This window comes from Chrysemys picta, chromosome 3 (genome assembly GCF_011386835.1).
Source record: "Chrysemys picta bellii isolate R12L10 chromosome 3, ASM1138683v2, whole genome shotgun sequence".
Lineage (NCBI taxonomy): Eukaryota > Metazoa > Chordata > Testudines > Emydidae > Chrysemys > Chrysemys picta.
In genome coordinates this window covers 86,404,441-86,426,770 of record NC_088793.1, presented here as the reverse complement: position 1 = coordinate 86,426,770, position 22,330 = coordinate 86,404,441, and the positions used below count along the sequence as shown (strand labels likewise).

At 44.0% G+C, this 22,330-nt stretch overlaps 1 protein-coding gene across 3 annotated transcripts in view; it reads left to right on the top strand.

Annotated features, from left to right (window-relative positions):
* REV3L (REV3 like, DNA directed polymerase zeta catalytic subunit) overlaps positions 1-19,473 on the top strand; it is a 241,847-nt gene extending 222,374 nt beyond the window's left edge. For all 3 annotated transcript variants that reach the window (XR_010600094.1, XM_005287599.4, XM_024102440.3), the window contains 4 exons: positions 309-499; positions 1,556-1,802; positions 4,212-4,421; positions 18,316-19,473. Coding sequence is in view for 2 of the 3 variants with exons in the window: in XM_005287599.4 (XP_005287656.2) it covers positions 309-499; positions 1,556-1,802; positions 4,212-4,421; positions 18,316-18,456 (789 nt within the window). In the remaining variant the exon portion in view is untranslated. The remainder of the gene's footprint in view (positions 1-308; positions 500-1,555; positions 1,803-4,211; positions 4,422-18,315) is intronic.
* Positions 19,474-22,330: the final 2,857 nt, after the last annotated feature.

Here is a 22,330-nt window from a genome sequence, read left to right as displayed (position 1 = left end):
TCTCTTTCTATAAGTCTATAATGTATAACTAAACTATTGTTGTATGTGAAGTAAATAAAGTTTTTAAAATGTTTAAGAAGCTTCATTTAAAATTAAATTAAAATGCAGAGACCCCCCTGGACTGGTGGCCAGGACCCGGGCAATGTGAGTGCCACTGAAAATCAGCTCACATGCCGCCTTTGGCACGTGTGCTATAGGTTGCCTACCCCTGATATATTATAAAATATTTCTTTATATAACTTAAATTCCTTTTACTAATGTTGAACGAGAAAATACAGATTTTTCATATCTCTCCTTTTGTTTTGAAGATACTTGAGCGTTCTATCAAGCTGCTATTTGAAACACGTGACATAAGTCAGATCAAACAGTATGTTCAGAATCAATGCATGAAATTACTAGAAGGCAAAGCCAGCATGCAAGATTTCATCTTTGCAAAGGAATACAGAGGGAGTTCCAGTTACAGACCTGGAGCCTGTGTACCAGCCCTAGAAATTACAAGGTAAATGAGAAGCCTAAAAGTGCTAATTGTGGATTTATCAGACACCTGTTTCCTTAATCTTTTGTGCGTCTGGTTGTGGTTCTCAGCCCACTTCTCAGAGAGCATATGTCTACATCACAGACGACCATAGCAATTAGTACTAGCCCTAGTTGGGTGTCTCCGAAGAGAGAGATCAAGGATTGAATAATCATGGAAACCCAGTTTCTTCCTTCCTACTAGAGATTATCACTCAAGGTCAAGAACAAGGCCTACTGTCAAGGCAGAATAGTGAAACCTATGCTGTTACTGACTGTTCTGTGTATAAAGGACTTCGATCTTGGAGGTCATTTGGTGCCTCTCATTGGCAGTAGATTAATTTTGTAGAAAAAATGTTGCTAGTGAATTCTCTCATTTTAATACTGTTAAGCCTCTCTTCTGCCATAGTTTGTGATATTAAACAGCAATCCCGCTTGTTTTTAGCGTGTACTTCATCATACTGATTTTTTGACAATAAAAGGTCAGCTGCATATGAACCGGTTCAACATATTTTGCCAATCACTTGAATTTTTCCTTATATTCAGTACAAAATTTCTTAAACTTATGGCCATATTTTTCCTAGTAAATTAAAATGGATACCAAAAAATAAAACTGTGCTCTTAGCTCAAGAATATAAAGTCCTTTGCACTCTGGTCATTTGTGCTCATTTTAATGTAGTGGCTGCTCTTTTATAAAGTGTTCCTTTAACTTAGGGGTAGTCAAAAGGTGACCTGTAAACCAAATATGACCTGTGGCCACCCTCCTGTTACTTCTGGAGGTGGGGCTGTTTGGATCAAGATGGAGCATAGTTTGCTACGACCTGTATTCCATGTGGAACATACCTCTGTCTTAAAGGTCAAGACAGCTTGCAGCGTGCTCCTTTTTATGCTTGTTAGGGGCAGAACTCAGACTTCGGGAGAGCTGTCGATATGACCTTCAGTTGGGTCAAGTTTGGATGCCCTGATTTAAATACCTATTTGTTTCACTTGCTAGTATTTAATTTTAAGATACATTGTGAAGACTTTTTTTTTTTTTAAACAGGAGGATGCTTGCATATGACCGTCGTTCTGAGCCTCGAGTTGGGGAAAGAGTACCCTATGTCATTGTGTATGGCATGCCAGGATTGCCTCTTATTCAACTGGTGAGGCGGCCCATTGAGGTCCTACAAGATACCAACCTGAGGTTGAATGCCACGTACTACATCACCAAACAAATTCTTCCACCCCTGGCTAGAATTTTCTCGCTAATTGGCATAGATGTTTTCAGCTGGTATCATGAATTGCCAAGAGTAAGTGTGTCAGATAATACTCATTGTATCTGGGTGGTACTTGAATTTGATTACTCTTTTTTAAACAAAGAGCTCTATGTGAGGTAACAGCAGGGGTGATTTATTTTGCAAGGTAATAATTTGGTGCCTGAGTGTATAAATTAAATCACTTAAACCCTCTGCAGTTCTTTCGCTTAGTAAAATTAGTTTCCGTTGCAGCTCTTATATTCAAGGTTGGTCCTATCCATATCATCAGCTGTGTTTCCTGGTCTTTTCCAAAATTAATTCCAAAGAATCTAAGTATATACTACATGTGTTCTTTGTTAACATATCTGGATATGGATCTGGTTTTGCATTTGCATTCATCTTTTAATTTTCTCTCTAATGCCTGCATGCATCCACTCAAACCCTATGAAAGGCCCATGTACTTATCTGGCTCTCTTGGAAAAGGAAAGCTTATATTTCTACATCAATATGTTTAGGAGAGATGATGCACCAAAAATAGCAGGAAAATATTTAAAAAGTGAATGACAGGAAATTTTAAACCCTGATGTCTCTGAAACTCTGTGATTTGCCCAGGAATATTCAGGGGGGAAAATCTACCCTGGGTTGAGATGTAGTAAGTGAAATGTTGGGTGGATTGTTTTGTTTTTGCTGAAGATAAGGAGGGTAAAAAATTGTGCTTATTCAAAAAGTTAGCTTTACCCTTAACTATGGAGAGACCGGCACCCCACCGTAATGTGTTGTATTGTTTAATTGTCACTCAATAGAATCATTATTAAAAATGTCAGTTGTTTTGTTTTTATGCTAATAATGACTGTACAAGCTGTACTTTCACTTCTGCTTCTTTCCCATGTCCTGATCAATCCACCGTGAGAGTCACACAAGCTATACACCTCTACCACCATATAACGCTGTCCTTGGGAGCCAAAAAATCTTACCGTGTTATAGGTGAAACCGCATTATATCGAACTTGCTTTGATCCGCTGGAGTGCGCAGCCCCGCCCCACCCCCGGAGCACTGCTTTACCACACTATATCCAAATTCGTGTTATATTGGGGTAGAGGTGTACCTTCAAGAGATTGCTCCAGTAGAACTTGTGGCTCCACAGTGCCAAGTCCCTGGGAAACTTGTCCCTTTCCCAGTGCTCTCTCTGGGTAGTGGGGAGGTTCTTCATTCTTATAACAACTGGCTGCTCTTCACCGCTTTGTGGAACCTGGTGCATTTTACACCTTTGTTGTGTACCCCAGAGATCAGACCCTGCCATGACCAGAAACCTCAAAATTCCCCTTGTTTTTTCATTATGTTCTAGTTTTTCCTACCATGTGGTAGACAATGTTCTCTTCTGGCTTTTTGGTACATTCACTACAAGAATCACCTGTACACGCTACCTCCCCGTATCCCACCCTATTGAATACTGGACAACACAGCTCTCAAGAGCTCCCTATCTCCATAGTGATGGATTAAAAGCTCAAGAAAAGTTTTGTGGCAGTATTTAGATGAGAGGAGGCAGAGGCAGTGCCGGTGAGCCTTGTATGCAGAGTGCTTACTTTCTTCAAGGCTGTGGAGCTGGGTGAAGTACCTTGAGAGGGGAGAGGTATGTGTATGCAGTGAGGGGAGGAGGCGAGGGCCAAGCTCAATAAAAGTTGGTCTGGGGTGAGGGCTAGAGTAGGAGGAAAAGTCTGTCCAGGGCATGGGGAAGAGGGCTAGGTGGAAGACTCTGCCAGGAATTGGACAGCAACCCTAATATTTAAGAGTAAACCTGACATTTTGGTGGATCCTAGAGACTTCTTTTTTCTTAATGTATGCCTAGGTGTTTGGGCTAAAATCACCAGTGAATGGACATGAAAAGTGTGAGACGGGGAATTGCATTAGTACTTGGAAACTAAACTTGGTGGAAGAGAGGTGGAACACTGAAGAGGAAAAAAACTGTTAACTTCTGTTCACTGTGTTACATTTGGGGCCTAAAATTTCCCTGTCTCTAATATGTGAAATGAGAACAATTGAAACTGCAACCATGGGCGTACTCAGAAATGAGTTAGACCAGCACCTAAGAAAAACCTTTTCAAAATACCAGCTAAACCGATTTGTGACTGTAGGTTGGCAAGATGAGTTCCTCCTGTCTAGGAATATGTCTAGCATGTAATTCTGTTACTGATTCTTTCTGCTGTTGCCTCATGCTGAGCTTGGCTGTGAAACAGCTCAGAGTGTATGGGTGGTCTCTGTATATGTAGCTTACCACATATTGAAGCACTTAGACATAAGTCATATACTTCAGATGGAGAGACTTAGTTCTTGATAATAACTAACACATGAGCCCAAGCTCTGCAGATCCTGTTAAATTTATACACCTTAAAAATCTGATGAATGACTCAGGCATAAATATAGCAGCCGACTTAAGAGTTCCTCCTCTCTCAAATTTTTTTATAGATCCAGAGAGCTGCCTCCACTGCCCGCACCGAGCTGGAAGGCCGAAAAGGCACAATCTCCCAGTATTTCACTACCTTACACTGTCCTGTGTGTGATGAACTGACACAGCATGGGATCTGTAGTAAATGCAGAAGCCAGCCACAGCATGTGGCGGTGATTCTCAGCCAAGAAATCCGAGAGTTGGAGCGTAAGCAGGAACAACTGGTCAAGGTAGGAATAAAGTAGACACAGTATTTTGTCATTGACCATTTAGTCAGCTGCCCACAATACAGAGACGCAGAATTAACTTAAAAAGTGGCTGAACTTTTTCCCTGAGGGTAAAGATCATCACAGGGCAACATTTTAGTGGGTGCCCTTTAATATTAAAATACTCAGTAGTTCTGAAACTAAATTGAAACAGAAAGCACAGTCCAGCTGCATCATACTGGGTGCTATCTTCCTATATTTGTATCTTTGTCTAATATTTTTATATAGCATCTGGCACTATAGTCACCTGGCATTGCACAACACTGAAAAAAATGCTTAGAACAAGATGTTTGTCTTTCATCTCCATTCTTCTTAGCAAAAGATCATGAATGTTAGAATTTTTTTTGTGGTGAAAATGGCAAAAGTTATGGAGACCCATCCAAAACACAGGCATTTTGTACCAAAATAACTGATTAATTTCCAGTTTTACTTCAAATAGCAACAAGAAGTGTTTGCGTGTCAGAAAAACAATACATATCTGAGGCTGACAGGGATATGGGAAGGGGCTAAGTAAATCTGTGGGGGGCACTAATCATCATCTTCCTGTTTAGAAATAATGGGAAGGTGTCACAAAAAGCTCCTATATCCCAATGAGACTGTTGCTTGATTTAAATCTCAAGGTAAAGGTTCTTGGATGAAACTAAACATTCAGTTTGTAGGTACAGTCAGTAAAGCAGGTAGTTCCACTCTGTCTAACTTATCAAAAAAAATACAGAGTGTAATTTAAACATTTATTGATATGTTCTGGCACTGGGATTTAGGAGCAGTGCACAGAGTTGTAATGGGGGAATTATATATTTGAGAATGGTTTGGAGTCCCTGAGCTGTTTGTTAACGAGTTATGGTTTTATCATAGAACAGCTATGTTTCTGTTTCAAATAGGGATAATGAAATACATGTGTGGTGGCAGCAGCAGTGTCCGTTACAAAATCAACTCAACTGTTGCTGCCCTGTGTCGTCAGGATCTTTGCCATAGATCAAAGGGCACAGAATGGGCGAAGAGGGAGTCCGACTGTTAGCATCCCCTAGGGTTGGGATCAGAGATCAATATAATTGCTGACTGTTTAAGCTCTGATTGGTTTAGCATTCAGCAACCTGCATACCCAACAGCACATGCTGCCAAGAACGCATCACCCCAGTGCTACATTGTCTTCCCTGAGTTCCCAAGGAAAGCTTGTTCAAAGTCAAGATTCAGTCATCATCAAAGCTCACTATGGGATTCACTCAAACTCCCTCTGGGCCATTTCACCCTGTGTGATCATTACTTGACTGGAACAATGGGACTTCTAATCGAATTAGGTTTGTGGGCGGGAAGCAGAGCTTCCTCAGAGACTAGCCCAGGAATGTGCAGCTCATTCCCAGAATGATCACAAATCTCAAGAGCTTTCAGAAAGCAATGTAAAACCCACTTTGTCTAGTAGTGTCTCCATGGGTGCTCCAGGCCTGGATGTGCACACACATTGGAGATTTTCAGCAGCAGTGTCCATGGGTCCATGCCTGTGCCCTAGACGCTTTATGCCCTGGTAACAGAGTATATAGGGAGGGGCAGACCCACCACCTGCAGCTTGAGATGGAGCATCACAGTGTCCAACAGCTAGCGGTGCAGCTTGCTACCTATCTTGCTTATTTGTTGGGGGGAGGGGTGTGTTTTGTTTGTTTTGGGTTTTGGGTTTTTTGGGGTTTTTTTTGGTTTTTTGGTTGGGTTTTTTTTTGTGTTACTTAGCACAGTTTGTGTTTGGGGGAGGGGGCAGTTCCCTTTTTTCCTTTGCCTGCTCTGGGCCCTTTTGTTTTCTTGGGCCTTGATCCACAGCCTCAGGAACAGGTTATGTATAACACCCTGGGCTTCAAACCCTGCCAGATCTGCCATAAGTCTTTCCCCCACAGTGACAGTCATTCAAGCTGCCTCCGTTTCCTGGGAGAGACTCTCATCCCCTCCAAATGTAAGATCTGCTCAGGTTTTGAAAACAGATCTAAGAAATTGAGGCAGGACAGACTAAACTCCTGTGGATGCAGTGATCTCTGAGAGCTGCAAGATCCAATTTACCTCCCTATCCTTTGGAGCCGGCTGCTCAGAGAGCCCCAACAACTGTTTCCGCTGTGACAGTAAACAAAGACATTGGGGGACTTCCAGAATCATCTAGGCCAGGGATTAGACAGTTATTTTTTGGTCAAAGTCCAGATTTCTTGGTCAAAGACCAGACTCCAGAGAAAATAATAATAATATAAAAATAAGAATAATGATAAGTAAATAAAAAGATTTCAGGGCCTGCTCAAAAGCATCTGACTTTACCAAAAGATTTGGCAAGCGGTCTGCCTATTGACTACCCAGATTGAGGCCCTCAAAGAAGAAACGACCTCTTTCTCCAGAATGGGATGAAAGAAGAGAAACGCATCCTCATAAAGGTACCGCTGAGGCTCCCATCCCCACTGATATGGAGACCACAGCACTGGCTAAGAAGACCATGCTGTGACATACCAGGATGCAGTCCTACTAAGGAGTAGTTGTGTCACTCCTGCCCTCTCTCCAGCCAGGACTGCTCACAAACCGCCTCCAGCATGCAAGTCAGTCCCTGCTAGGTCTGTATGTCGGCTGCAGCCGGCCAGCCACATCTTAGCTATTACCAGCCTTCGTTATACAGCCAGGTGACCCCAACACACTCCCAGTCTTAGCTTTTTCCCCAGAAATGTATGTTCATCCCTTCTGGCCAATGCAACTTTATATAAAATCTGTTGTTAATTTAATAGAAATAATATGCACACTGCTTACCACCCGAAATGGACTTTCCCAGACACTTCAATTTAAACACATTGGATTAGATCAAACAAGTTTATGAGAGATTTTAATTAATACAAGTAATGAGACATAAAAGTCAGAAATGGTTACAAGAAAATAAAGGTAAAATGCTACTGGTCCCTAACTTAAACTCTATCAGATTCAAGTAAAGTTTCTCACCATATGCTTTCAGCAGTCTGACTGACCAGACTTCTTAGGTCAGGACCCCTTCTCCCAAAGTTCAACAAATGCTTCCTTTGGGGGCTGTGAACATGATGGGCACGGAGAGAGAGGGGGGTGTCTTTGTGTGTTTGTACCTCCTTTTTATATTGTCAGTCCTCCTCTTGAAAAATACTTTCATCTGAGATTCAGGAGACAGGGTCTATATGGAAGGATGTTCCCTGCTGCTTTTTCCTTACCTGTTTAAAGGTCCTTTGTTTCCCTTCTTACTTGATGACTCTGTTTACAGCTTACATTCAAATTAAGCAGAGCACACACAGAGACCACGGTACCAGCATCACTTGCTCCTCCAGTAGATATGGGAGGTTTCCAAGGTATTTGTACAAGATTCCTCCACCTTCCAGCCTCCTTTCTTTGAGACAGACCTCTTTGTCAACCTCAGTTTGGAACATGTGTTAATAATACAATTCAGTGGAATCTTATAACTTCATATACAATGTTGCCACACATATTTTATTAGGACAATAATGACCAGCAAATTATGAGTGTTCAAATGATACCTCACACAGCATACTTTGTACACAGATTATCACAATAGTGTGTGGGGTGTGGACCCGTGTTCCCTGTGAGTTGCCACCCAGCTGATTAGGAGAGCGCGCACAGCCAGCAGCATGTGTTCAGGTGCCCCTCCCGCCACGTTGCACCATCCTGCAGTGGCTTTCGGGACCACCCTGCTGGCTGTGCAGGGGGCATGGGGGAGGAGGGTGCTGATGTCAGAGTGTTCTAATCCCCGCCCCTGTACCTGATCTCCGCAGAGCAGGGGAGAGACGGGGGGACAGCCTGGCTCAGGACTCAGAGTGGCTGCGTGCCTTTCTTAAAGAGACAGTGGTCTGTTTCTGAGATTTTCCCAGCAGCCAGCTCACAGTCTCTCACACATTCTCTCTCCCTCAATCCCCCCCTGCCCATGTATCCCATCTCTGCAGAGCAGGGGAGGAGAGATATCAGGGCTCAGGACAGAGCAGGAGAGCTTTCAGTGAGTGTCTTAAAGAGACCACGCAGGGCATCTCTCAGAAACTTTCCCAGCAGCCAGCACACACACTGTCTGTGTGTCCGTGTCACACACACACACAGTCTCTGTCACACTCTCTGTTACACACTGTCTCTGTGTCACACACAGTCACGTACGCACACACAAACACTGCGTCAAACACACACATTCTCTGTGTCACACTCACCTTCCAACACATACTTGTATTACTGTTGTTACTTCTTGGTACTTCCTGCAATGCACATATATTCTCTGTAATTTTATTCTTTCAAAGTGTGTTATTTTAGTGTTTTGACTGGTCTATGCATTTCAGAATTTTTATTTCTCTTATACTTAAATTTAATTCTTTGAGTAGTGAGTTCTAAAATGCCTAACCTGTCCTGGCTGGAGTAATTATCCCTATTTAAGTTATTAAAAATATAATATCTAGGTTTTTTGTTTCTACTGGTGGTGCACATAACCAAATTTATTCCACACATGGATGGAAAAAAATTGAGGGAACATTAGGGTGGACACATGAGTACATTCTGTCACACTCACTGTCAGTGTCCATAAAAGGGAGCTATCCCCCCCGCTTCATTTATCACACCCACCACATACTGAGAAGACATTGGGTAAATGATATAGAGTGGCACGGACCCCAGACCTAGTCCCTTCAATACACAAGGACTCCAGAACCAACCCGAAATTGTTGTTGGTACCGTCTTCTATAGCCATGAAGAGCTATGAAGAACTCTTGAAGAGCACACCGATCACTCTTCAGTACCATCTCCAGTACTACCTGACATACTGCCCTTTGAAGGTCCCTACCCAGGTCACCGGTACTGTCCAGGCTCTGTTCCATGAGAACCTTGAGGGACCCTGAATCACCGTTACTGAGGGGTACTGAAGGACACACTCTGCTGGTACCAACTCACTTCCTAGAGCTTGCTTACCCTCTGAGCCTACCATCTTCAGAGGTGACTTGTCCTCCAGTACCAACACTGTCATTAGCCCCACACAAACTCTTTAAGGGTAGAGAGAGACATTTTTGACCAGTACCAATGCAATATCCTTCAGCCTACCAGCCTACCATCCAACTACCGACCTCTGTACTGATGCAATTACAAGATGCCTTTTGGGCCCTGGTGCCGACTTGACCATGGTACCAGCACCACTTGCTCCTCCAGTAGATATGGGAGGTTTCCAAGGTGTTCGTACAAGATTCCTCCACCTTCCAGCCTCCCATCCTTGAAGGACATCCTGAAGAGGAAAATCCCAGCAGAAAAGACACCTGGCAACCATGGCAAGGATCTTGGGACCCTGTCCCCTTCACTTATGCCCATCATTGGGCTTATTGAAACCCATGGGTCTCTTATGGCAAACAGTTCTACAGGATCCCATCTCATAAGAGGGCACGTGAGGAGCAACAACCGCTGCCTTTGGGTCCTGCTCCACAGAAGACCTTACAGAGGAGCAAGAGCCAACTGAGGAAGAAGAAACCCCTCCTTCTTCGAGTGATGGTCCCATGTGGATTCCAAACGTGGGTGCACATGCGTGCTGTGCACCAGAGCCGGAACTGTTCATAGTAGTGTCCATTGTCCCACGTATGTATCGTCCGTCAGCCACGTGGTGTGTCCGAAGCTTTAAGAGGCTGCATGGGTCAACGCTGCTCCAGTTCCTTCTTACTGCCACATGGCCAGAGTCGGAACCCCTGTTCCTCGGTGCTCCTATCTTGCTAGAAGTACTGTGTTTTTCGCCTTTTTGCCTTGTACATAGTTCTTTTTCATAGTTGTAGTTAGTTGTCCGTTTTTTAGATAGTTGTTACCCTTTGGACTTGTTCCCTTGTGGGACTCTCTCCCCCAGCCAGGAACTATGCCCGGACAAGCTGGTTTTAACTACTGTTTCATGCCCTCACTCCTTCTTTGTAAGCGACGAACACCAATGCTGCCTTTACTGCTTGGACAAAGCCCATATTACCGCTCGCTGCTCCATCTGCCGATCCTTTCTGTCCCAGGCCTGGGAGCTTCGTCTCCCTAAGTTCCTTATGGAAGAAGCGATGTGGCCACTTACCCCTTCGGATCTGGCACTGGCAGAGCCATTGGAAAGCAGACTGGCACCAACGGTGGGTGATTCTCCTGGCCTTTCCCGAGCTGCACCAAGTTGGGTGAGAAGTCGCGCATTGACTCTGAGGCTTCTGCTCTGAAGAAGCCTTGTTCAGAGCATAAATCCAAACATCGAGCTGCAACAACACCGGCCATGGTGTCCGCCCAGCCGCTGTCACCTCCAGTGCCGTCCACACCACTGGGACCACCTGGTCCTGTGCACTCCGGGACACTTTCCCCCCAACACCAACAGTCGAACTACTGCTGCCTTTCGCTGGCTCCCCTCAGCTCTCTGCACCACAGGTTCTCAGTCCTCCATCTCCGGCCGTGGAACCTCTCCTGCTTGTGGACCACCCTCCTTTGTTCCACTCCACACTGATGGCTCTGCTGGCACTGGCAGTCCCACCCCTACCAGATCCATTTTCAAAGTCTGACTGGTCCTCCCAACAGGACCCAGCCTTCTCACCAGCCTGTTCCTACAGCCCAGATCCCCGCTGCCAACCCTATCTGTCTCACTATGGCCCAGTGGCCAATCTGTGGCTTGCCTACCTGCAGGGACTGCCAATGCCTGGCAACCCCTACACTTGGCCATACTGGTACACTGGGACCCGTACTGCAGCCAAAGACTCTCTTCACACCCACACCACCACCAGTCTTCACCTCCCGTCAATCCACCTTCTGCCTGTGAGGATCCCCGCGACGCTTCAGCTCTCCCAGCACCCTCCGTACCGCTGGCATCGTTGATTCCCTTGGTCCCTGCTGGCACTTCTTCATCACCTGATGATGCGTACATCCCACCTTCCCTTTCCCCTCTGGATGACCATGCCCAGTACCAGGACCTTGTCTGCCACATGGCCGCTGTCCTCAACTTCCCTGTGGAAGATGTACAGGACCCCCATGATCAGTTCTTGGTCATTCTGCAGCCCCCTGGTCCCTCCCGCATTGCCTTGCCAATACACGGTGCCATCCTCCACCTGGCACAAGCAGTTTGGCACACTCCAGCCTCCTGCACCCCCCCAGTCCAAAACAGACTGAGTGTAGACACTTTGTGCCAGCTAAGGGTACGAACTCCTTCTTGTCCCACCTTCCTCCAAATTCCTTGGTGGTCTAGGTGGCCACGGAACGTGCCCTCCAGCACCCTCTTCGTTCCACACACCCCGCCCCCAGACTAGACAGCTAAGAAGTTCCTCTGCGGGCCTCCAGTTCCACATTGCCAGTTACTAGGCCATTCTTGCAAAATACGACTTTCTTTCCTATACTCAGATTGCAGACTTCCAAGCCTTCCTGACCCCTGATAAGCATCAGGATTTCCAATGCCTCACAGAGGAGGGAAAATTAGTCGCCAAGGTGGCCCTTCAGGCCATGGTCGATGCTGCTGATACCGCCTTCTGCTCACTGGCTTCCGTACTAGTCCTCCACCATGACTCCTGGCTGCAGTCCAGCGGTTTCCCGAAGGAGGTCCAAACTACACTTGAGGACCTCCTTTTTGACAACCAAAGTTCTTCAGTGATAAAACTGATGAATCCCTCTATTCCCTTAAGGATTCTCAGGTCACCCTTCAATTGCTGGGCCTCTATAACCCTGCCCCTACCTGCAGGTAGCACTGGTCGTCTTTCCAACTCCATCCCCACACCTCCTATCAGCCCTATCCACAGCGCCAACCTGAGCCCTCTCACCTCCGTCCTCGCTTGCATCATCCACGACATTCCACTGCCTCTATCTCAGCCACGTCTTCCCTTCTGCAACGAACCCCCAGACAAAGCTTTTGACTCTTTACACAAGAACCACGAACCCTACTCCGTTCTTCTGATTCCACTACCGATTACTTTTGGTGGTTATCTGGCCCTGTTCACCTACAGTTGGGGCAAGATCACGTACCATCCACTTTGCTTGCTGGGCCTTTCTGACACTTCTCCATGACTGCCATATCTTAAGTGTTATCCAACAACATGGTGGCTGTCATCTATGTCAACAAGCAGGGCGGAGCCAGTCCCTCTGCGTGGAGGCCATCCTCCTTTGGAACTGGTGCCTCCGGCATGACATCTCTCTCCATGCTGTACATCTTCCAAGTGTGAGCAACTCCCTTACGGACCAGTCACTCCTTCCATGTGAATCATGAGTGGGAATTCCACAACCCCACGCTCCCCTCCATCTTTTGCTAGTCGGGCACACCTCAAAGGGACCTCTTCATCACAATGACCAATCACAAACTTCCCCTCTTCTACTCTGGGGGAGCCCTGGGTCCAGCTCACAGGGAGATGCCCTTCTCGTTCCCTGTACCAACAAGCTCCATTACACTTTCCTGCCCATTCCCCTGCTCCCCTAGGTCCTGCACAAAATTTGCCGGGATCAGGCGATGGTTCTTCTTGTGGCCCCTGCTTGGCCCCGCCAGTATTAGTTTCCAGACCTCCTTCATCCCTCCCTCCACTCATTCCCTGATTGACCTTCCCCTGCTCCCTGATCTCCTTACGCAAGCCCACGGCCGCCTTGAACACCCCAACCCTGGTCCTCTCCAATTCACGCATGCTATTCGGATGAGGCTCATGCATAGATGCTGCATGTTCTGCCCCCGTACGTGACGTCCGCATGCACAGTAGATGTCCAATCTACCCATACTTGCTACCACACCAAGTAGCGCTGCTTTAGTCCCTGGGCGTACTGCCACAACCTTTCCCCGGACTCCGTCTCCATTCCGGTTCTCCTGGATTACCTTTTCCAGCTCCGTCACTCAGGCCTTGCTCACTCCTCCATTCGCGTCCACCTAGTGGCAGTCAGTGCCTTCCTTCCACCTGTAGATGGGTTCTCCATTTTCACGCATCCAGCTGCCACCCACTTCCTCCGCAGTCTCCTCAATGCTTTTCCCTTGGTGTGGAAACCTGCCCCTGCCTGGAACCTCAATCTTTTTCTCTCCACCATCACTAAGCCACCCTTTGAATCCCTGTTGACCTGCTCCCTTGCTCACCTCTATGAAGATGATCTTCTTGGTTGCCATCACCTCTGCATGACGTGTCAGCGAACTGGCAGCCATGATGGCAGACCCGCCCTTCACTGTCTCCCTATGCCTTCATCCCAAATTGGTCTCCTCATTCCACCTCAACCAGTGCATACACTTACCTATCATCTATCCTAAACCACATGCCTCCACCAGGGAATGCACGCTGCACTCCCTCAATGTACATTGGGCGCTAGCCTTTAACCTCCAGCGCATCCATACCTTCCGCACCTCCGCTCGTCTCTTCATCACCATCACCAAACACTGTCACGACCATGCTCTTTCCATGCAATGTCTCTCCCACTGCATTGCAGACTGTTACATGCTCTCTGGCATCCCCTCCCCCACCAGGGGTCACAGCCCACTCCATGCAGGCTCATGCCGCCATGTCGGCTTTCCTTGCATACATCCCCTGGCAGGACATTTGCCGGGTGACCACTTGGTCCTCCATCCCTAACTTTACCGACCATTATGCCCTTGCTCCTGCTGCAGATGCAGCTGTTGGCCAAGCTGTCCTTCAGACTGTTACTTCTGGAGAGCCTTTGTGCATCCCCCACCCCCCACACACACACTGAGTACTGCTCACTATTCTCCCACGTTTGGAATCCACATAGGGACCATCACTCAAAGAAGAGAAGGTTACTTACTGTAACTGGAGGTTCTTTGAGATGTGTGGTCCCTATCTGGATTCCAGTCCTGCTCTCCATCCCCTCTGCTCCAGGCTGGTAAGAGGGAACTGGAGCAGCGTCGATCCGCACAGCCTCTTAAAGCCTCTGATATGCCTAGTGGCTAACGCAAAACATACATGCAGGTCGACGGACACTACTATGAACAGTTACAGTGCATGGCACGCATGCACACCCACGTTTGGAATCTAGATAAGGACCACACATCTCAAAGAACCTCCAGCTACAGTAAGTAACCTTCTCTTCCCACAAATCTGCCTTACCAGATGAGACTGTCATGCCTCCCCCACTGTCTTACGCCGGTGATGTCAGTGCCTTTCAAGACCTTATGAAACATATAGCAAAGACCTTACAAATTTAATTGGAGGAGATACAAGAACCCCACCATTCCCTGTTAGACATTCTTCAGACATACCCTCAGGGCAAAAATTAAATGCTCTGTTGTCCCCAGTAAGTACAGTATAGCAAATTTCAGCTACTATAGTGCATAGCTGTAAGTGTGTTGACAAAAAATACTACATCCCACCTAAAGGCTTGGAGTATTTTTTTCTCCCACACTACACTCAACTTCCTGGTTGTTGAGGCCCTTAATGACTGGAACAAGCAACATTGACCCCACTCAATGCCTTCTGACAAAGAGGTAAAAAGACTGGACCTTCTGGAGCACAAGAACTACTCTTCAGCGTCTCTGCAGTTCAGGGTAGCCAATTAATGAGCTCTGATGGCAAAATATGATTTTACAAACTATTCAAAGTTTTTATCTTCTATTGAAAACCCGCCACAGGATCAAAGGGAACAATTTCAAGCCCTCCTAACAGAAGGCCAGACAATTGCCAAGGCATCTCTCCAGGCTTAGCTTGATGTCACCGATGTAGCTGTACGTTCCATGGCTACAGCAGTAGTCATGTACTAAGCTTCTTGGCTACAGTCCTCCGGCATGCCCTGGGAGGCTCCCATCCAAAGTATGTCCTTGAGCAAGTATACTCTTGCAGCGGAGAAGTCCAGAATGGCCCCAGTGAAGTCTAATTGTTGAGTCGGTGTGAAGGTAGACTTTCCCGTGTTGAGGCTGTTGATAAATTATATACTGAATTGTTTGGCCACACTTTGTTATGAAATATACTCAAGAAACCAAATAACTGATGTCAGTCAGGTTTATTAATATGGTACAGGAAAAAGGTTCTATATGATACCAGTCTCCAAAGAGAAGTCCTATGCAGCAGTGTTAGGTTCACCATACGCAGAAGGTGTGCTCTTCAAAGTTACATCCCTAAAGCTTACTTTGTTTACTAGTAAAAGGTACTAGATACGTCACTTGGAATTGGATTCAATTAATCAGCTTTTTACCTTGTTTGTTTCTGGTACCTTGGTGTACCCCTTTTTCTTTTGTTCTGAGCACATGCATTCTAGGTACTAAGGGGAGTGAAGATACCACGTAGGCTTATATCAGGATAAATAGGTTTGTGACGGTAACTCCTTATCTGTTGCTATGAGGAAATAATTATATGTCAGGGGGAGCCAAACCATGGCTCATGAGCCACATGCAGATCTTTTACAGAGTGCAGCTAATGGAGCCCCCTCCCCCCATTCTCCACCTACCAGACTGGGAGTGGGAGGTGGGGGAGAGCTTGGGACCTCAGGGTAGGGACTTCTGCCTAGCAGGGAGGAGGGGCTCAGGGCTTCAGCTCAGTGGTGCACTCCTGCTGGGGCTTGGGGCTTCAGCAGGAGCGGGGCTGAAACCCTGAGCCCCGGCAGGCACACCCCAGCTCTTGAACTTCTGAAGATTGTCGTATGCAACTCAGTGGGTCAGAAGTTTGGCCACCCCTGTTCTATGTCCTCATGCTGACAGTTTTCCTATTTACTTAAGCCAAAGTTTACTTCAGCTAATGCAAGGAGTTATAGGATACTGAGCATAAGTGAACAGGATTATGGTATAAGCCAGTTTAGGCTACATCACTGTTATAGTATTTGTGCTTAATGTTATTAGTGCCTAATGCATACTTAGATATATGGGTGTGCATATACATTTATATGCTAGCCAGCATACATTAGTCAACAAGGTGGAGGCCGAATGAGTGGAAGGAACAGAGGTAGGACTATGCTGGTTGCTGTCTCTACCTTGAGAAATGAGTGACCTTTCAGGAGCCAATCATTCAGGTAGGGAAAGACAATTATTATGTCTGGTGGGAGTCTTTAAGAGAATGATGGGACTCTTCTATGGCATCACTAAACAACCTGGGTTCCCTTGAAGGGAAGGTCCTTGACGGTATTTTGTACCTATTTGAGAGCATTCCTTTTACTTTAACCATAAAGGTCTGTAGGCGCTGAAAGTTGAGCACTAGGGTACAAACATATAGCAAAGCTAGCAGCAAAACTGAGCTCCACTGAATCTTAACTACCTTAGCCTAATTTATAAAACTCAGTTTAAAAACCATTTGCCTGGATCCAAACTATACTTAAACTGAATTTAGAAACGGGCTTTAATACTTTTTAAACAGTTTGGTCCCTTGCCCACAGTTCAATTAAATTGTGTTTATAAAGAACTAGTGTGGACCATCTTAAAAACTATTTAATACAGTTGAAGGTCTAGAACAAACAGGATCTAACTTAAGTTCATGTCATGGTCTCTAAGGATTCACATGAATGCTGTATTTGAAAATCACATTAAGAATGTCCTGAGTCAGCTAATTTACAGCTGTTTCTGTAGTAGTTTTACCTTCCCTTCCTCAGAACTTGAGCACTAATGCATACTTGCCTGAGTGGGTTGCTGGTTCTCAGTTCCAATAGGATTGAGTGAAAAATCTAGTCCTCTGTATGTTCTGTGTAGAAGCACTTAATTGACTTCTGGGAGAATTCAGAACCAAGTAATACAGGGGCTCATCACTTTGTCCCACCTGCTGCTATCACTGTTTAATTGTAGTAGACCCAGTTTTACCAACTTTTGAGATTTTATTGTGAGTCTTGCAATATTTGGTGTTTTGCTTAAGCCCCACCTCCTGGAGTCCTGTGATTATGTGAGAATCTCAGCTTTTTTTAAAACAAAATTTTAAGTTTTTAGCTCTTGAGGTTATAGATAAAAGCTTTAAACATTAATTCTAGAGGCTTAAAAACCAGAAGACAAATAAAAAGAACCCACATTTATTATTTTTTAGAATTTCATGGGTGTGGGGGTGCTAAGTCACAATATTTTTTACTGCTTGGGCTTGATGATACTGGAGACACGGAGTTGAACAGATTTTTAGGAATGGAGGAAGTTGCTTCCCTTTGATTTTTAAAGTTGTTTAAACTATGCAGAGTCAGATGTGAATGCAGTAAGGATCAAATGTAAAAGGAAACTGAAGTGTAATTGGAAACAGGTTTAGGAGATCTTCAGAAGGGCAGAAAAGGACAAGGGGTTAGAACTAAAAGGAACAGAGTGGTGAGTGTGTTAAGATTTGCAATTGGAGCATTAGAGATCGCATGGCTGTACCATGGCAGTTTGCCCCTATTGCTACAGCTTTGTTCAACCAAATATCTCAATTACATAAGTAATTCACGCAGCAAAACATTAAAAAGGGTAGATACTTGTTTACATATAATCATGGCTTGAAATACCTTTGATTTTGTTTAAGTCCCCACTGTTAAAGAGCAATTTTTAGTCATTACGATAATCATATCCTAATATTTTGAAAGTAATTTGTAATGTATTTGACTGATTTCTCCCATTTACCACCAGATGGTAGTAAAATTTGGGAAATGAGACTGAAAATGAGCTGTGTAACTAGTTGTTGGTCTCAGTCCAGTTCACACTGGATGATGCCCACATCCCAGACACCACTGTCACAATTGACATTTGGACCGTTTCAGAAGAGACAGTATGGTAGCATTGGGACTGCAATTGTCACTTGATCCCTCTGCTCAAAATTGAACAATGTTGTGGGGCATCTGTCACTGACAGAGCTTTACCTGTTCTGTTGATTGGACTTTAGGCTGGTAATTGGAACTAAATTCACTTAAAAGGAAAAGATTCATCTGAGTCTTATTTATGCTTGATTTATAATAGTCCTCTATTATGAAATGTAATTTAAAAGAAGCTGTTTTCTTTTTTTAATATATCTAGATATGCAAGAACTGTACAGGTTGCTTTGATCGACAGATCCAGTGTGTTTCTCTGAACTGTCCAGTACTTTTCAAGCTATCCAGAGTGAGCCGAGAGTTATCAAAGGCACCATATCTCCGACAACTACTCGACCAGTTTTAAATGATCTGTGTTACAAGATTCCAGGTGCTATTTTTTTTCAGTGTTTACTACACTAAAACTGTTGTGCATGGTGCTTTTTCAATGTTCATCTAGTCCAAGATTTCCATTTTAGCTGTTGGTTTACTATCTGAAGAATAATGGAACAATTATCTTAACTAAATGAGAAATACACTTACTGATCTATTCACTTTTTAAGATGTACAAATTCCTTCATTCTTTCACCTTTTTAACATACTGTTTTATAATGCAGATGTTGAAATAGCTATGTGTAACATCTTGTAAATCCATTTCAAAGTAGAAGTCAAGTTTACTTCCCAGTGGTTTGCTGTGGAAGGAGCACTGAAAAACCTCTTGAAACAATGAAACCATTAGTGTGTGTTCTTGAACAGTCAGTATCAAGACGTGTTACTTATAGATATATTATTCATTCACTTTATAATTTTGTCTGCGAAATATTTTGTAAATACACTTTTTTACTTTTCAAACAACTGAGTAAAATAATGTGCAATGAATTTTATACAGATAATTTTAAAGTTTGTTGGTATATTTCCTCCTAAGTTTTGCTTGATTCCAAGTAGATTTGTTATTTTGATCAAACTGTGCAAACAGTAGTATTGTGTAGCATTTTTAAACATTATTTTCTATAAATTGCTGTCTTGCTTTAGCTATTAATGGGGCATTGTGAGGAACTGTGCAAAGACATTTTTGTTACAAACCTGTGGGACTGTTGCAATACTTTAAATATAAGAAATTTTATTCCATTTTTGCTTCTTTTGTATAGACATTTCTATTGCTTCTAAATATGCTTAAAATATTTTCTTTCCTCGTGTACTGTACAGTTAAATCTTATTTGCCATCATCTTGACAAAACGTGTATTTAGAATATTTGTATAACTGTATAAAATGAAAAAGGAATTATGTGGTCAGTGCATTGTTTTCTAAACTGGAAATCATTTTGTTTTAGAAGTTAATAATGGAAACCATATTAAAATTGAATAAAATATGAGCTATGGTAAATCTATATGCATTTTTTAAACTTAACACATTTGCAGTCCAAGTCATCGCTTCATTCAATAGCATGCATGTGCTGAATGAGGGAAACCAGCTAATTAGCAGACTTGTCTTTCTTCCACTGGGTCAAAACAGTAATATTGTTTCATACAGTTGCTATTCTCATGGGTCAATCTACCTATCACAGGGTAACAAGCAGAGCCTTTGGTTTTAATATTTTAGCTATCTGGGAGAAAAATCAGCTCAAAACTCAAGAAAGAAAAGCGGCTGTTCACAAATCCTCATTGTCATCTTTTTTTCAAGGTCTATCATAAAATCAGCAATGAAGAGTACATTATTTACAAGTATTGCAGAGACAGGAAGCTGTTAGAAGCAAAATATTGTAAAATTGTTTCATTGGAAGTCTCTGATCCTAAACAGTACTTGGTTATGGAGATGCTTGCTTAGGAAAGTCATAGATTGATAGATTTTAAGACTATAAAGGACAATTATTAGCATCTAGTCTGATCACCTGTATAATACAGGTCACCAAATATCAACTTGTAATCCAGGCATCTCGCCCATAACTTCTATTTGTCCTATAACTCAGTGTTTTAGAAAGATATCCATTCTGTTGCACAACTTCTCCTTACATTCATTACTAATGGTTAATATCCTCCACCAATGGAATTTGGAGGTAGTCCACTGGTGTTGATGGAGGCTCCAGGACTAAGATTCAATCCTTCAGCTCAGGCCATGATATTTTCTATCTCCTGTGGTGGAACAAGTTGGTGGTTCAGTTTCTCCTAACCATTTTGTTTTAAAACCTTTATTTTTATTCATTTTCATACAGTTGCAATTTACAATCTTTCTTCTCCTTCTTTCTGATTGGGTAAATAGCAGAATGATGGTTTCAACCACCTGGATCTGCTACTGTAGTACCTCCCTGACTGACTCCTCTTCCCCGACTCTGGCATGGCAGAGCTGTCCTAGAAACATCTGGTTTAAATCGAAGTGGTGTTCCCTTCATGAAGTAGCATTTACAGGCTACAGAGAGTGAATTATGACTTGCCTGTTCCAGTCATTTGGCCCTCACCCCTGCCAAGAAATGGGGCTTAGAGTCAAATCCTTAAAGTTACAAAGTTTTTTCATATCTAACCTAAATCTCCCTTGCCACAGATTAAAACTTCTTGTCTTGCCTTTAGTGGACCTGGAGAATAATTGATCACCATCCTCTTTTTAACAGCCCTTAACATATTTGAAGACTGTTATCAGGTCCCTCATCAGGACTGTCCAGAGAAAAAGAGCCATTCTTAACTCAACAGCTGCCTGAAAGAATTCATAGCTATCAGTTCTCCAAAAAGCAAAAGGAGCTTTTGATCCCAATGCAGAGAATTATTCTCCCAGAGGTCAAAACAGGCATGGCTCTGGCCATAATGTTGAAGATCCAAAATTTCATTGTATCAATCATTTCCTGAAGGGCATCAGCAGTCCAATTATCTCAAGGGGCTGGGCTTGCTGGTGCCATGCATTAGTTTCACTATTGATTGGGTTTCTCAAAATGCACCTGCAGAAATTCCACCTGAGGACATAGAATCATGCATGTGATGCAATACAAAATGAGGGTCATTCTCAGCGCACATTCAAATGCCTCGTGTGCAGGGAAGTACAAACAATATGTTGAAAGCCAACCCAGCTTTCACCGTAGACCCATTATGGAAGTAAGCATACTTGGACAACAGACTTTCAAAAAATATCATAGTAATCGTACTTTTAGTTCATTTTGACATCTTTTTAAAAAAAAGAGAGAAAGAAAAAAGAAACCACGAGATTGAAGTAGTGGTCCATTGAGCCCAGTATCCTGTCTATGACAGTGGCCAGTACCAGCTGCACCAGTCAACGGTGAAAGGTGAAACATATAGCAGGCAATTATGGTACTTGCAGAAGAAGTCTCCCCCTACCTCCTACTGGCTTACGACTGAGGCATGAGTATTTATCTCTTTTCCGTAACCAGAGATCAAAGCTTCTCGGGAGCAATGGAAATAATGTCCTGGGCAGAGAAAAATCTGTTGTCTTTCAAAACAGCTCACATAAAGAATACAGAAAAGAGGAAAAAGAAGAGTTGAAGTCCTCCAGTGGCCTATAAGGTATTTTGGACTTGATAGAGAGCCAAGGACTCCACATTGTACATGCAAAAAATAACAAACCTCTTGAAGCAGAAACTCCTACATTCCCAACCAGGAACACCTACAGATAGTGTGGGCATCGGAAGAGAGAGATAGTTCAGCATGGATTCTCCATTGACCTGTGACACACAGGTCTCAGAGAGAACTTGACCAGGATATTTCATGTATAGATCTGGTCAAATTTGCATTTCAGGTGTGAGGGGAAACAAAATGCCCTCTGGGGCAAGACTGTCTCTTTGTGCAGTGCCCGTCGCACCTGATCGCTCTCTGCTGTTGTGATAGAAATGTAATAATAATCCCAAAGTTCTGGTGATCTCAGCTACACTCGAGTTTCTCCAGGAGGCTTGGCTGGAGTCCTACAACTAAGCCCTTTAGAAACATGAGTACCAGCCATACCAGCTGTTGCTGTTTCAGAGCAACTGCACCTATATTCCCCCCCCCCCCCCTTGAAAGAGCCCTCAAAGTTGCTGCACACAAGATGTAAAGTTTTGCACCAGTTGGCATGCTAGGTATGGGAAACTATTCACAGGAATGCCTGGGTGGGGAGCAGGGATATATGAGCCTCATCAGAGGAAGATCTACAAGTATGTTTGCATTGCAACGACAGCCTTTGGTAGAAAACTGTTAGTGGATTGGTTCCCACATGGTTTATAAAGTTCTTGCTTTATATTGAGGGGAACTTCCATTCCTGCCTACTA